The sequence below is a fragment of the Erythrolamprus reginae genome, chromosome 1, assembly GCF_031021105.1.
Source record: "Erythrolamprus reginae isolate rEryReg1 chromosome 1, rEryReg1.hap1, whole genome shotgun sequence".
In the NCBI taxonomy this organism is placed as follows: Eukaryota; Metazoa; Chordata; class Lepidosauria; order Squamata; family Dipsadidae; genus Erythrolamprus; species Erythrolamprus reginae.
Window position 1 is genome coordinate 419,391,417 of NC_091950.1, and position 16,306 is coordinate 419,407,722.

The window sequence follows — 16,306 nt, forward strand, 5'->3', positions numbered from 1 at the left end:
TAACAAACAAATAAACAAATAAACAAATAAACAAATAAACAAATAAACAAATAAACAAATAAACAAATAAACAAATAAACAAATAAACAAATAAACAAATAAACAAATAAACAAATAAACAAATAAACAAATAAACAAACAAACAAACAAACAAATAACAAATAAACAAACAAACAAACAAACAAACCCCCAGCCCAAGTAGACTCTACACCAGTGATGGCGAAGCTATGGCACAGGTGTCACAGGTGGCACGTAGAGCGATATCTGCTGGCACACAAGTCATTGTCCTAGCTCAGCTCCAACGTGCATGTGTGTGCTCTCCAGCTGATTTTTGGCTCACAGAGGCTCTGGGAGGGCCTTTTTGGGTTCCAGAGAGCCTTCAGGAGAATGTCGGAGGGTGTTTTTACCCTCCACCAGGGAAGCCTTTGGAGCCTTGGGGGAGGGTGAAACACGAGCCTACTGGACTCCCCAGAAGTTGGGCAACAGGCCGTTTCCAGCCTTCAGAGGGTCTCCGGGGGGGGAGGAAGCTGTTTTCGCCCTTCCCAGGCATTGAATTATGGATATGGGCATTCACGCATGCGTGATAGCACATGTGCATGCTCTTTCAACACCCAAGGAAAAAAAGGTTCGCCATCACTGCCCTACACCGTTATTTTTTTGTTCAGAACCTCGCCTACAATCTTCTGGAGACCAAGAAGGGCTTTGGCCAGGAAACTTCTTCCTTCTAGGAAGACCCAAGAAGCACCGAGAAGGCAAACCGCTTTAGAATATAAATTGGGAGCAAACCCCACTGTTTACTCGCACTGATGTTGTTACTCAGTTAGGTCATGAAACATTTACGAGAAAACAACCAAGCTCAGACAGCCACGAAAAGAAGCTTCATATGATGCAGACAGCAGTATAAACACCTAAGAGCACCGTGTGGTCTCTTTTTCCTTGCAGCAAGAAACAGGACATAAGTAATCCTCGATTGGTTTAATGGCTCAGGACAGCCCTGGAAAAAAAAATACTGGCGACCTTTTTTTCACACTTACGACCGTTGCAGAGAGTTCCCACGGCCATCTGATCAATATTCAGGCATTTGGCAACTGTCGCGTTTTTATGACGGTTGCATTCTCCAAGGGTCATGTGATCCCAGAATTCCTGAGCTAGCATGACTGGCGCAGGAATTCTGGGAATTGTAGTCCACAAGTCATAGAAGAGCCAACTTTGCCTACCCCTGCCCTATGGGGTTTGGTTGTGTAGCAGCACCATCAATCCACAAGAGATTCCTGAAAAGTTGTTCGAAGAGAAACTCAAAATGAAAGGTGAGTGTCGGAAGGGAAGGTGGACCTACCTGACCAGGGTCCAGCTAGCCCGCGGGCAGGTCATCATTTCCAGTAGGGTGTCATCGCTGATCTTAGAGGTGGTGCTGAGGGGACGGGGTTCCAGGACGTGCTCCACCAAAGTCCCATAGCAGCTGATGATGTACAAAGACTCCACCACAAACTGCTTGGATTGATCTGCAGGGGGGCGAGAAGACAGAAGGTTTACAGATTTGATAAAGTAGAAAAATGTGGGTTAGACAGCAACACCACCGGATGGATTCAAAACTGGCTGACCAATCGCACTCAACGTGTAGGGCTCAATGGAACTGCATCTACATGGAGGGAAATATGCCGTGAAGGATCCCAAGGCTCTGTTTTAGGCACAGGACTTTTCAACATCTTCCTCAATGACTTGGACAATGGGGTAGATGGCGAACCCATCAAATTTGCAGATGACATCAAACTGGCAGAAATAGCCAACACTCAGAAGATAGGCTCAAGATACAAAAGGATCTTGAGAGACTTGAACATTGGGTGCTATCTAACAAAATGAAATTAAATGGTGAAAAAAGTAAGGTTCTACATTTAGAAACATAAAAACATAGAAGACTGACGGCAGAAAAAGACCTCCTGGTCCATCTAGTCTGCCCTTATACTATTTCCTGTATTTTATCTTACAATGGATATATGTTTATCCCAGGCATGTTTCAATTCAGTTACTGTGGATTCACCAACCGCGTCTGCTGGAAGTTTGTTCCAAGGATCTACTACTCTTTCAGTCAAATAATATTTTCTCACGTTACTTTTGATCTTTCCCCCAACTAACTTCAGATTGTGTCCCCTTGTTCTTGTGTTCACTTTCCTATTAAAAACACTTCCCTCCTGGACCTTATTTAACCCTTTAACATATTTAAATGTTTCGATTTGTTGTAAATTGTTTTCACTTTGTTGTGAGCCGCCCCGAGTCTGCGGAGAGGGGCGGCATACAAATCTAAATAATTAATAAATAAATAATAAATAAGATCATGTCCCCCCTTTTCCTTCTGTCCTCCAGACTATACAGATTGAGTTCATTAAATCTTTCCTGATACATTTTATGCTTAAGACCTTCCAGGTCTTAGGCAAGAAAAACCAAATGCACAGGTACAGTATATGAGGTACCTTGCTCAACAGTAGTAACTGTGAGAGGGATCTTGGAGTCCTAGTGGACAACCATTTAAATGTAAGCCAGCCGTGTGCAGCAGCTGCCAAAAAAGCCCACACAGTTCTAGGCTGCATCAACAGAGGGAGAGAACCAAGATCACATGAAGTGTGAATTCTTTGTTTAGCAGAGTGATGGCAATCGGGTCAAAATCTCTTCTTGTGTCTAGTTGTCTTGGTGTGCAGTGCTCTATAAGTGTTGTTTTGAGGGAAACAGTTTATGTCCAGGATGTGAGGGGTCAGTAAATATTTTCCCCGCCCTCTTTTTGACTCGTGCAGTATACAAGTCCTCAATGGAAGGCAGGTTGGCAGCAATGGTTTTCTCTGCAGTTCTGATTCTCCTCCAAAGTCTGTGTCGGTCTTGTTGGGTTGCAGCACCAAACCAGACGGTTATAGAGGTGCAGACGACAAACTCAATGATTTTCTGTAGAACTGGATCAGTAGCTCCTTGGGCAGTTTGACCTTCCTGAGTTGGCGCAGAAAGAACATTCAAATGAGGCAGAACTGACTTAACAACTGTCCAGCTGAGCAGCAGACATATGGGGCTCAATTGTCATTTGGTGGGCCCCAGGGGAAGAGCCTTCTCTGTGGTAGCCTCGGCCCTCTGGAATCAACTCCCCCCGGAGATTAGAACAGCCCCCACCCTCCTTGTCTTTTGCAAGTTACTCAAGACCCACCTATATCGCCAGGCATGGGGGAACTAAGACATCTCCCCCAGGCTTTCTTATATTTTATGTTTGGTATGTATGTGTTGTATGGTTTTTTAACAGTTGGGTTTTTTTATATAATTCTTATTATTAGATTTGTTCCATTGTTTATACTGTTTTTTATTGTTGTTGTGAGCCGCCCCGAGTCTTCGGAGAGGGGCGGCATACAAATATATATATATAAATAAATAAATAAATAAATAAATAAATAAATAAATAAATGAATGAATGAATGAATGAATGAATGAATGAATGAATGAATAAATTAATAAATAAATTAAAATAAATAAACAAACAAACAAATAAATAAAATTGTGGTCGTCGTAACTTGAGGACTCCATGCACTTCGGGGTTTCAAAAGTCAGCATTTTCACTCTGCAGCCTGTGCAAATTGATCCCTTCCTTCCTGCCCAGAGCTTCCCATCACTCGCCATACAGCGGACGCCTCGCACGTCAATTTTATTTATTTACATAAATACAAAATCTATCAGCACGACCACTAATACTACCACTCTTCTCGGGAAGGTGAATCGCTGAGAAACGATGCGCTATTTTGGGAATTTCCCAGAAAAAAAAATTGCAATGGCGAATGCATTAACCTTGGATTCTTTCGCAACGCTCCTGCGTGATGCTCTTGAATTTCTCGTGCTTCGGTTTCGCTGGCCTCTAGCCAGGCAGTGCTTCAGGATTGGACTATCCTTCGCTTCAGGCTCAAATTCAAATTGGGAGCGGGTATTTATTTTTTATTTATTTATTTATCCAAATAGAAACATAGAAGATTGACGGCAGAAAAAGACCTCATGGTCCATCTAGTCTGCCCTTATACTATTTCCTGTATTTTATCTTAGGATGCATCTATGTTAATCCCAGGCATGTTTAAATTCAGTTACTGTGAATTTACCAACCACGTCTGCTGGAAGTTTGTTCCAAGCATCTACTACTCTTTCAGTAAAATAATATTTTCTCATGTTGCTTTTGATCTTTCCCCCAACTAACTTCAGATTGTGTCCCCTTGTTCTTGTGTTCACTTTCCTATTAAAGACACTTCCCTCCTGGACCTTATTTAACCCTTTAACATATTTAAATGTTTTGATCATGTCCCCCCTTTTCCTTCTGTCCTCCAGACTATACAGATGGAGTTCATGAAGTCTTTCCTGATACGTTTTATGCTTAAGACCTTCCACCATTCTTGTAGCCCATCTTTGGATCCGTTCAATTTTGTCAATATCTTTTTGTAGGTGAGGTCTCCAGAACTGAACACAGTACTCCAAATGTGGTCTCACCAACACTCTATATAGTGGGATCATAGTCTCCCTCTTCCTGCTTGTTATACCTCTAGCTATGCAGCCAAAAGTATAACAAGCAGGAAGAGGGAGATTATGATTATGGAAGTTTGTTCCAAGGATCTACTACTCTTTCAGTAAAATAATATTTTCTCATGTTGCTTTTGATCTTTCCCCCAACTAACTTCAGATTGTGTCCCCTTGTTCTTGTGTTCACTTTCCTATTAAAAACGCTTCCCTCCTGGGCCTTATTTAACCCTTTAACATATTTAAATGTTTTGATCATGTCCCCCCTTTCCCTTCTGTCCTCCAGACTATACAGATGGAGTTAATCAATCATTAAATCAGAAGAGGTTGTTTATTTATTTTTGAAAATTTATAATGGCCACCCAAACCCACTCTTGGTGATTCCGGGTGGTGTATGAGAATAAAATCCCAACCTGTGTGTACTGCAACCAATTTTGGTCACTGTCAAGCTGGTGCAGAAATTGGTGATGAATCAACAGCTTGCCACACTATCTATTGGAGGCCTGATATTTATGGGAACCTGGGAGGGGGGATTTTCAGGAGGGAACAAATGCAGCCACAAAAAATTCTTTCTTTGAGTGGTTCAAGGCCATCCTATGCCCACCTACCTGGGTGGAAGTGGAAGGAGGACTGGCCACGCTGGCACAATCATTGTTTGGTAGCCATTTTTTTGGGTACTCATCACGCCTCTCAGAACCAATTAATGATGAGTAACTGAGGTGTATAAAGGTGTATAAAGGTGTATACTGAAGGGTATAAAGCCCTACATGGCATCGGACCAGAATACCTCCGGGACCGTCTTCTGCCGCACGAATCCCAGCAGCCGATTAGGTCCCACAGAGTGGGCCTTCTCCAGGTCCCGTTGACTAAGCAATGTCATCTGGCGGGGCCCAGGAGAAGAGCCTTCTCTGTGGCGGCCCCGGCCCTCTGGAACCAACTCCTCCCGGAGATCAGAACCGCCCTCACCCTCCTTGCCTTTTGTAAGTTGTTGAAAACTCACCTTTGCCCCCAGGCATGGGGAAATTGACACCTCCTCTAACTACTGCTTTATGTATGTTTTGATTGGGTTGTGTGATTATTTAATTAGTAAGGGGTTTTTTTTAATTGTGTTTTAAGATATTAGATTTGTACTTTGTTATTATTGTTGTGAGCCGCCCCGAGTTCTTGGAGAGGGGCGGCATACAAATCTAATAAATTATTATTGTTGTTGTTGTTGTTGTTAATACTGTAATAAAATTTCCAGGCTGGGAGAAAAACTTTGGGGAAGCTGCAGCAGAGGATGGGCTAAATAGACAAATGGTCAGAAGCAACCTCAGGCACCTTTATGAATGATAGCACCCATCTGTGTTCCAATTTGTGGCTCAGGGTTGACATGGGGGTCCTTGGTGCTCCCTGAGCTGGGGTGGCGCAGTGGTTAGAGTGCGGCACTGCAGGCTACTTCAGCTAACTGCTAGCTGTAGTTCAGCAGTTCAAATCTCACCACTGGCTCAATGTCCTCCTTGATCCACAGCTCACATTAGAGAAACATCTTTCAACTGTGGCAAGGGGGGCGTTCACACAGGTTCACCTTGTACAGCAGTTGCGACCCTACTTGGACTGGGAGTCACTGCTCACGGTCACTCATGCCCTCATCACCTCGAGGCTCGACTACTGTAACGCTCTCTACATGGGGCTACCTTTGAAAAGTGTTCGGAAACTTCAGATTGTGCAGACTGCAGCTGCGAGAGCAATCATGGGCTTTCCCAAATATGCCCATGTTACACCAACACTCCGCAGTCTGCATTGGTTGCCAATCAGTTTCCGATCACAATTCAAAGTCTTGTTTATGACCTATAAAGCCCTTCATGGCACCGGACCAGATTATCTCAGGGACTGCCTTCTGCTGCATGAATCCCAGCGACCAGTTAGGTCCCACAGAGTGGATCTTCTCCGGGTCCCGTCAACTAACCAATGTCGCTTGGCGGGACACAGGAGAAGAGCCTTCTCTGTGGCGGCCCCGGCCCTCTGGAACCAACTCCCCCCAGAGATTAGAATTGCCCCCACCCTCCTTGCCTTTCGTAAGCTGCTTAGAACCCACCTCTGCCGCCAGGCATGGGGGAACTGAGATACCTTTTCCCCCTAGGCCTTTACAATTCTATCCATGGTATGTATGTATGTATGTTTGGTTTTTATATTAATGGGTTTTTAATCGTTTTTAGTATTAGATTACTATTGTACACTGTTTTATTGTTGTTGTTAGCCACCCCGAGTCTCCGGAGAGGGGCGGCATACAAATCCAACAAATAAATAAATAAATGAATAAATGTCGACTCAGCCTTCCATTCTTCTGGGATGGGTCAAACGAGGACCCAGATTGTTGGGGTCAAGAGGCTGATTCTGTCAACCACTTAGAGAGGGTTGTAAAAGCATTACGAAGCGGTATATAAGTCTAAATGCTGCAAATGCTATAAATCCTATTGCTTGTTTTCCTGCAGACGTTTCATTACCTTAACTTGGTAACATCATCAGTGTCGGTCCTAGCACTGAAGACGTTGCCTAGTTAGGGTAATGAAACGTCTACAAGGAAACAAGCAAGCTCAGGGAGTGTCCATCCGCTCACCCATCCATTCGCCAGTTGTTTGGTCTCCGCGCACAAACCTTTGTCTCTTTTAAGCGCAGGATTGCTCGCAAACCACGAGCGGGATGAGCCGAAGGCCGCCGCGACGCAGAATTCTCCTCCGACAGATTTGCTGGGCGAAATTTGTGGAGCCGGTTTGCTTTTGCTATGAAGGAGAGAGGGGGGGGGGGGTGAGAGAGAGAGAGAAAGATCAAAGTCTAATTAAGGATGAAGTAATCCACCAAATGGAGATTGTATAAGCCCGGGGAACTTATTTTCTCAGAACTCGGGAGAATCGATAAAAGCTGGAAGACGGCTCAGCGTTTCAGAAATGCAAATTCGACATGTCCCTTTCATAAGGCAGAAATAGCCAGGGATATTAACAAATTACTTGTTCAGCAACTTCAGGATTGGCAAGAAGGGGGCTTCTAATGGCTCCTGGGCTTAGGGGTGAGCAGAAGAGGACCTACTGCCTGAGTAAATCGTTCAGGGATTGGCAGCGGATTGGATCTATCAAGATTCATCACCCTCTCCTCTCTTCTCAAGACCGCGCCTCTGAAATCAGTTTGGGGCTTAAATCAGCCTTGGCAACTTTAAGCCTGGAGGACTTCAACTCCCAGAATTCTCTAAGCTGGCTGGGGAATTCTGGGAGTCGAAGTCCTGCAGGCTTAAAGCAAAGCTGGCTGGGGAATTCTGGGAGTTGAAGTCCTGCAGGCTTAAAGCAAAGCTGGCTGGGGAATTCTGGGAGTTGAAGTCCTGCAGGCTTAAAGCAAAGCTGGCTAGGGAATTCTGGGAGTTGAAGTCTTCCAGGCTTAAAGCAAAGCTGGCTGGGGAATTCTGGGAGTTGAAGTCCTGCAGGCTTAAAGCAAAGCTGGCTGGGGAATTCTGGGAGTTGAAATCCTGCAGTCGTAAAGCTGCCAAGGTCGGAGACCCCGGTATAGAGGAGTTAGTCCTCGGCTTATGACCACAATCAGAATTCCCCGTTACTAAGCGGGGTGGCGTCAAAGTCAGTTAAACTGGACTTTACATCTTTTTTTTGGGGGGGGGGCAGGATTGTTAAAGCGATTCAGCACGCTTGTTAAGTGAATGGCACAGTTGTTAAGTGAATTTGGCTCCCCCTTTTGAATTGGGGTGTTTTTTTAGAAGCTAGATTCTGGGAGATTGCGACTCCTGTAAATACAGGGGGTGGACAGAAAAATGGAAACACCTTGCAGCTCTTCCGTGGAATCCAGATTTGTGAAGCTCCCTTCGAACAGTTTTTGTGGAAACTGGGTTCTGTACGTGACTATTGAGCCCTTCAGTGATTTAAGGAGCTGTGGTCTTGTGATCCGCTCTAACAATGCGCTTTAGAGTCCGATGGTCTCTCTCAGACAACTTCGACTTTCGACCAGAGCTGTGCTTGGCTGAGGATGTTTTCCCTTCTCTTTCAAAAGCAGTCATGACTTTTGAGACATGACCTCTTGAAACACCAAACACTCGGGCACTTTCTGTGACACTAGCGCCTGCCCTTCGAGCACCAACAATTTGGCCTCTTTGAAAGTCTGAGAGTTCTGCCATTCCTAGAAGGTTATAACCCATTTCCTTAAATTTCTGTTTTAAAAAAAGGTAGTTTAAAAAAACATCAAATAACAGATTTTTTTTTAAAAAAAAACATTAAAATATGTCAAGTTTTGATTGATTTGAACATGTTCAAACATCATGATGCCAAAGTCACGTGTTTCCATTTTTCTGTCCACCCCCTGTATATGCCAGTTGCCAAAGGGGGCTTGAATTTGGATCACGTGGCCACACAGAGACACAGCCACAGTTGTAAGGGGTGAGGACTGGTTTGTAAGTCACTTTCTTTTCCCCAAGCGCCGTTGTAACTTTGAACGGCTGCTGAAAGAAACGGCCGTAAGTCGAGGACTTCCTGCACAGAGCCGGATCCCATAGGGAAGAAAGCGATTGGCACTTTGGGGGTTTTACAAGGGATGGCCATCAAAGAGATCCGTGTCTGGATAACACTGGGCGCTCCCTATGAACTGACGTAAACATACATCTCAGGAACTTGTTTGAGGTCAGCTTGTACCAAATTCAGAGGAGAAGTTTATTTCCAAGCATTCCGTTCCCAAAACTTTAATCATATTATTATTATTTACAGGCGTTTCCCCACCCTCCCCCCGTCATTACCCACATTGTTGATTCAAAGACAACACAAATGATCAGACAAGCCGAGTTAGACAAGCATGCAACAATATGTGTGGCAAATGGGAAGAACAAACACACGCATGCCTTAGAGAGAGACACTTACATGCATAACTTAATGTAGAGTTGCCATTAAGTACTTGGTGATCATCTATCTAATCCAGTGGTTCTCAACCTTTCCAATGCCCTTAATACAGTTCCTCCAGTTGGGGTGACCCCCAACCATAAGTCTAGTGCCAATTCTCCCAACAGAGCTTCAAGCTGATTGGCAGGAAGGTCAGAAGGAAACCCCCACCACCACCTGATTGGTCGGATTGTAAAAATAAGTTCCAAGGCACCAGAATAGAAGCTTTAGTTCTTAACACCAGGGGAAATTTGTCTTTTCTCAGGGTCTTAGGTGACCTCTGTGAAATGGCCGTTCGACCCCCAAAGGGGTCCCGACCCCCAGGTTGAAAACCACTGATCTAATCCATCCATCTTCATCATCTTCATCATCATCAATCCGTCCATCTGTTCATCTCTCTCTTTCTCCATATGTATGTCCATCTAGCTATCTGCAGTCCTTGACTAACCACCACAATTGAGCCCCAATTCCCAAAATGTGGTTAGACAGTGTACTATGGGTAGACACATAGTACCTGTCTATAACTCTCTAAGGCCCTTTTCTTTCCCTTCCTTTCCTTTCCTTCCCCCTTCCTTTCTTTTTTTCCTGTCATTTCCCTTTCCTCTTCCTTTCCTACTCTTCCTCTCCTCTCCTCTCTTCTCCCTTCCCTTCCTTTCCCTTCCCTTCTAGGGGTGAAATTCAACAAATTCTGGAAACACACATAGTGGAAATTTTGAGTAGTAGTAGGAAATACCACTTCTGGCTTGCCCCAGAGTAGGTTGTGAATGGAGACCTATAAAGCCCTTCATGGCATCGGACCAGAATATCTCCGAGACCGCCTTCTGCTGCATGAATCCCAGTGACCGATTAGGTCCCACAGAGTGGGCCTTCTCCGGGTCCCGTCAACTAAACAATGTCGGTTGGCGGGGCCCAGGGGAAGAGCCTTCTCTGTGGCAGCCCCGACTCTCTGGAACCAGCTCCCCCCAGAGATTAGAACTGCCCCTACCCTCCTTGCCTCTCGTAAACTCCTCAAAACCCACCTTTGTTGTCAGGCATGGGGGAACTGAGATATCTCCCCTGGGCCTATACAATTTATGTATGGTATGTTTGTATGTATGTCTGCTTAATAATGGGTTTTTTAAAATATTTTAAATTGTAAATTATTAGATTTGACATGAAGTGTTTTATTGTGTTGTGAGCCGCCCCGAGTCTACGGAGAGGGGCGGCATACAAATCTAATAAATGAATGAATGAATGAATGAATGAATGAATGAATGAATGAATGAATGAATGAATAAATAAATAAATAAATAAATTTTGCAGTATCCTTCCCCTGTCGTGCCCACCAAGCCATGCCCACAGGACAGGTAGGGAGAAAAAATGAATTTCACTCTTTCCCTTCCCTTCTGCTCCCCTCCCCTCCTCTTCTCTTCCTACCCATTGTTTTTCAATTTCAACCCCTTTGAGATGCCTTGACTTCCGCCTCCAGAATCTCCTAGCCAGCCTGCTTTAGGACAGGGGAAGCTAATCTCAATTTCTGAAGACCACACCTGAAGAACAAAGCAGGGGCAACGTTGGCTTTTATAAGAAACGGGATGCCAGAGTAGAAACCTTCAGCCTGACCCAACGGGGTTCTGCTGGTGAGGCTTCTCTCGCGAAGATTGAGACGTTGTCAATGAAATTTCCTTTCTCTATTAATGTTGCGGAGCTGGAAAAACGAAGAATTGTGAAGTTTTGGCAGGAGGTTCAAGAGAAAATATTATAAACCAAGGCAAGGTAAGCCTTGAATGGAATGCAAGTAGTCCTCGACTTACGGCTGGTTCCTTAGCAAAGGTTCCAATGGACCCCCCTCCCCCACAAAGGTAGATATGACATAGAAACATAGAAACATAGAAGACTGACGGCAGAAAAAGACCTCATGGTCCATCTAGTCTGCCCTTATACTATTTCCTGTATTTTATCTTAGGATGGATATATGTTTATCCCAGGAATGTTTAAATTCAGTTACTGTGGATTTACCAACCACATCTGCTAGAAGTTTGTCCCAAGGATCTACTACTCTTTCAGTAAAATAATATTTTCTCACGTTGCCTTTGATCTATCCCCCAACTAACTTCAGATTGTGTCCCCTTGTTCTTGTGTCCACTTTCCTATTAAAAACACTTCCCTCCTGGACCTTATTTAACCCTTTAACATATTTAAATGTTTCGATCATGTCCCCCCTTTTCCTTCTGTCCTCCAGACTCTACAGATTGAGTTCATGAAGTCTTTCCTGATACGTTTTATGCTTAAGACCTTCCACCATTCTTGTAGCCCGTCTTTGGACCCGTTCAATTTTGTCAATATCTTTTTGTAGGTGAGGTCTCCAGAACTGAACACAGTACTCCAAATGTGGTCTCACCAGCGCTCTATATAGTAGTCCTCGACTTACGACTGGTTCCTTAGCAAAGGTTCCAATGGACCCCCCTCCCCCACAAAGGTAGATATGACATGGTTTCAAAGTTCTGACACCTGGGCCCCTCCCCTCCAAAAGTCACACGACTGCATTTCAGGCCCTTGGTTAAAGCTTGCATTTATGGCCATGGTTGTGTTTTACAATGTTGTGCCAAAAAAAAATTGGCTTTTTCCCCCTGGGTTTTGGCATAATATCCCATAGTGAACAACCATTGCTGCCAAAAAAAAGGGGGGGATTGTAAATTGGGTCAGTTACGGGATGATCCACTTAATAACCATCCTGACTTGCAGGCACTATTATTATGGTCATAAATCAAGGACTACCTGTAAACAGAAATTTACAACAATGGATGACGATAGGCTCCACACCTTATTCTATGACCTATCCGTTTTATCTTTTACTAGTAAATTTTAAACTTTGGAGAATAGCTTGACTCCTTCTTCTTTGTGGCAATCCCTGAGATATGGGAACACTGCTATCATGTCTCCCCCTGGTCCTTCTTTTCATTAAACTAGACATGCCTAATTCCTGGATTTTGGGAAGCCTGGGAGAAAGAATACTTTCATAAAGAGCCAAGGGGGTACAGTGGTTAGAGTGCAGCACTGCAGGCCACTTCACTGCTAGCTGCAGTTCGGCAGATCGAATCCCACCAGGCTCAAGGTTGACTCTGCCTTCCATCCTTCCGAGGTTGGTAAAATGAGGACCCAGACTGTTGGGGGCAATAGGCTGGCTCTGTTAAGAAGCGCTATTGTTAACATGTTGTAAGCCACCCTGAGTCTAAGGAGAAGGGTGGCATAAAAATTGAATGAATGAATGGATGGATGGACGGACGGACGGACGGACGGACGGACAGACAGACAGACAGACAGACAAACAAACAAACAAACAAATAAATAAATAGGCTGGCTCTGTAAACTGCTTAGAGGGCTGTAAAAGCACCATGAACTGGTATATAAATCTAAGTTGACTTAAGGCTTAAAATTGTCAAGATTTGAGACCCCTGATCTAGCCTGTATGTCCTTCTTCACCCCTTTAGATTATTCATTCATTCATTCATTCATTCATTCATTCATTCAACTTATATGCCTCCCAATTCTTCAGGACAGCTTAAAACAATAAATATTAGATTATTTATTTATTTATTTATTTAATTAATTAATTAATTAATTTGTATGCCGCCCCTCTCTGCAGACTTGGGGCGGATCACAACAGCAACAGAAAAACAGTGTAAAATACAAATTCAATATTTAGAAATCTAAAAACCGATAATTTAAAAAACATTCACACAACATACCATACATAAACAGTATAGGCCTGGGGAAGATATTTCAGTTCCCCCATGCCTGACGGCAGAGGTGGGTCTTAAGGAGTTTGCGAAAGGCAAGGAGGGTGGGGACTGTTCTAATCTCAGGGGGGAGCTGGTTCCAGAGAGTCGGGGCTGCCACAGAGAAGGCTCTTCCCCTGGGACCTGCCAAACGACATTGTTTGGTCGACGGGACCCGGAGAAGGCCAACTCTGTGGGACCTAATCGGTCGCTGGGCAGAAGGCGGTCCCGGAGATATTCTGGTCTGATGCCATGAAGGGCTTTATAGGTCAAGACCAACACTTTGAATTGTGACCGGAAATTATTATTAGAGTTGGAAGGGACCTCGTAGGTCATCTAGTCCAACCCTGCTCAAGCACAATTTCGGACAAATGGCAGTCCAATCTCCCTTTGAAAGTCTCAAGTGTCCTTCCCACATCACTCTAACCACAAACAAGAGTAATCGTGTTTTACAAGACTGCCTTCCTCCTGTCTACAAACCATCATTCTTAAACGGAAAATGTTTTGGCACCGGAAGTTGGAGCTTCCAGCCTGAGCTGGAGTAAAGACCGTTTATTTTAAAGATGTGGTGTAAATCAGGCATCCTCAATTCCATTTCCTTGAAAACTGTTTATACTTGCTTTGAGAAAAAAAAAACGTAACTCTTGTAGGCCACGGAGGGCTTGGGAAGAGAGCTGGGAGAGAAGTGACCTTGGAGATTATTCTCAGCTCTCAGGGAAACAGCTCCATGGGATTTTAACTGTCCCCTTCTCCCACCGGACGCCTGTGCACAATCTCCACGCTTGCATTTATTTTATTTTATTTATTTTATTAGATTTGTACGCCGCCCTGCTCCTCGGAGACTCAGGGCCGCCTATATGCCTGGCATTAGGGAGATATTGCATCTCCGACTTGGAACTTCGCTACACCCAATCCTAGGCTGTTCCTCGTTTTCATCCTTCTGAGATACCAATATTATACAGTGTTCCCTCGATTTCCGCGGGGGATGCGTTCCGAGACCGCCCGCGAAAGTCGAATTTCCGTGAAGTAGAGATGCGGAAGTAAATACACCATTTTTGGCTATGGACAGTACCACAAGCCTTCCCTTAACACTTTAAACTCCTAACTTACCATTTCCCATTCCCTTAACAACCATTTACTCACCATTATTACTGGTACTCACCATTGAATAGGACAGTTAGTGATCCTGATATTTATAAACATAATTATTTATTAACAATAATTTTTTTTTTGTTATTTATTTGCAAAAATTATTAGTTTGGCGATGACATATGACGTCATTGGGTGGGAAAAACCGTGGTATAGGGAAAAAAACCCATGAAGTATTTTTTAATTAATATTTTTTTTAAAACCGTGGTACAGTGGTACCTCGAGATACGAGTTTAATTCGTTCCGGACCTGGGCTCTTAAGTCGAGCAGCTCTTATCTCGAACGACTTTTCCCCATAGGAATTAATGTAAATAATTTTAATTGGTTCCAGCCCTCAAAAAACTCACAAAGTTAGTCTAAATTATGCAGAAAGACATGTTTTTAATGAAGAAATGTACATGTACATATAAATGAATAATGAAGTTTCTTTCACTTAACTTGTAAACTTTCTTAAACTTTTAAATTTACATATGTTCAACTTCTCTGCCACCCAATCCTGTAGGACAGAGGTCCCCAACCCTTTTTGCACCAGGGACCGGCTTTAAGCGATCAAGAGAGGAATGGGTGAATGAATAGACGGAGGGTGGGAAGGAAGGAAAGAGGGAAGGGACAGGAACAGAGGAAGGAAGCAAGGAAACTTATGAAAGGGGAGAGTAAGAGAGGAATGAGTGAAGGGAGGGAGGGAGGGAAGAAGGTGGGAAGGAGAAAGAAAAGAAGAAATAGAGGAAGGGAAGGTAAAAGAGAGAAAGAAAAAGAGCAAGAAAGAAAGCTGCAAGCACCCCCCCGAGCCCCCCAGGCCGGCTGCAACCTTTTAAAACACGCGCGCCGCTTCGCAGCTGTCTCCTGAAGCCGAACGCGGAAGTTAGCGTTTGGCTTCAGGAGACAGCTCCTTGGCGCTTGTATCTCGAATTTGGGCTTGTAAGTAGAACAAAAATATCTCTCCCCTCCCAGCTCTTATCTCGAGTTGCTCTTAAGTAGAGCAGCTCTTATGTCGGGGTTCCACTGTATAGGCTATTCGCGAAGTTTGAACCCGCGAAAATTGAGGGAACACTGTATACCGCTTCGCAGTGCTTTTACAGCCCTCTCTAAATGGTTTACGGAGCCAGCAATTTGCCCCCAACGATTGCACTTACTTACCATATTTTCGAAGTATAAGACACATCTTTTTCCTCCCTAAAAGAGGAAATTTTGGGTGCATCTTATATTTCCCCCCTAGCTGCTGAGGATTTTCCTAGCTCTTACCTCGAGGGTTCTTTCATTCTTTCTCTCTGCAAAGGATGTTTTCCAAGCCCTAAGTCTTTGCAGGGTTTTTTTCCCATTGGTCTAACTTGCTGCAAATGTTTCTTTCCAGCCCCAACCAGGTGCTAATGATGTTCCCAGCTCTTACCCAGCTCTTGCAAACTCTTTCATTATTACTCTTTGCAAAGAATGTTTTCCAAGCCCTAAGTCTTTGCAGGGTTTTTTCCCCCCATTGATCTAACTCAGTCCAAATGTTTCTTTCCAGCCCCAACCAGGTGCTAATGATGTTCCCAGCTCTTACTGGCTTGCAAGCTCTTTCATTGTTAACCTCTCCAAATTTTTTAAAGCCCTAACCAGGGGATAAAATAATGTGCTGAAACTGACCAGACTAAGGATGCTAGCTAATAATAATAATAATAATAATAATAATAATAATAATAATAATAATAATAATTTATTAGACTTGTATGCCACCCCTCTCCGAAGACTCGGAGCGGCTCACAACAAAATACAAAGCACAAATCTAATATTAAAAGCAATTATAAAAAACCCATTATAAAAACAGTCATACCATCCAATTTAAACCATACATAAAATGAAACAGCAAAGGGTCAGTTATGTTACATGGCTGTTAAGTGAGTCGGTTGCTAAGGGAGACCTCTGTTAATTGAGCTTTGTCGCATTTTATGACCACACTCGGAAAACCTTATATCTCCGGGACTGCCTTCTGCC

At 43.8% G+C, this 16,306-nt stretch overlaps 1 protein-coding gene across 1 annotated transcript in view; it reads right to left on the bottom strand.

Annotated features, from left to right (window-relative positions):
• The window catches only part of BCAS3 (BCAS3 microtubule associated cell migration factor), an 845,338-nt gene that overhangs the window by 427,102 nt on the left and 401,930 nt on the right, over window positions 1-16,306 (bottom strand). The window contains 2 exon segments of the mRNA XM_070735381.1: window positions 1,337-1,502; window positions 7,162-7,286. Of these exon segments, the coding sequence (XP_070591482.1) occupies window positions 1,337-1,502; window positions 7,162-7,286 (291 nt within the window).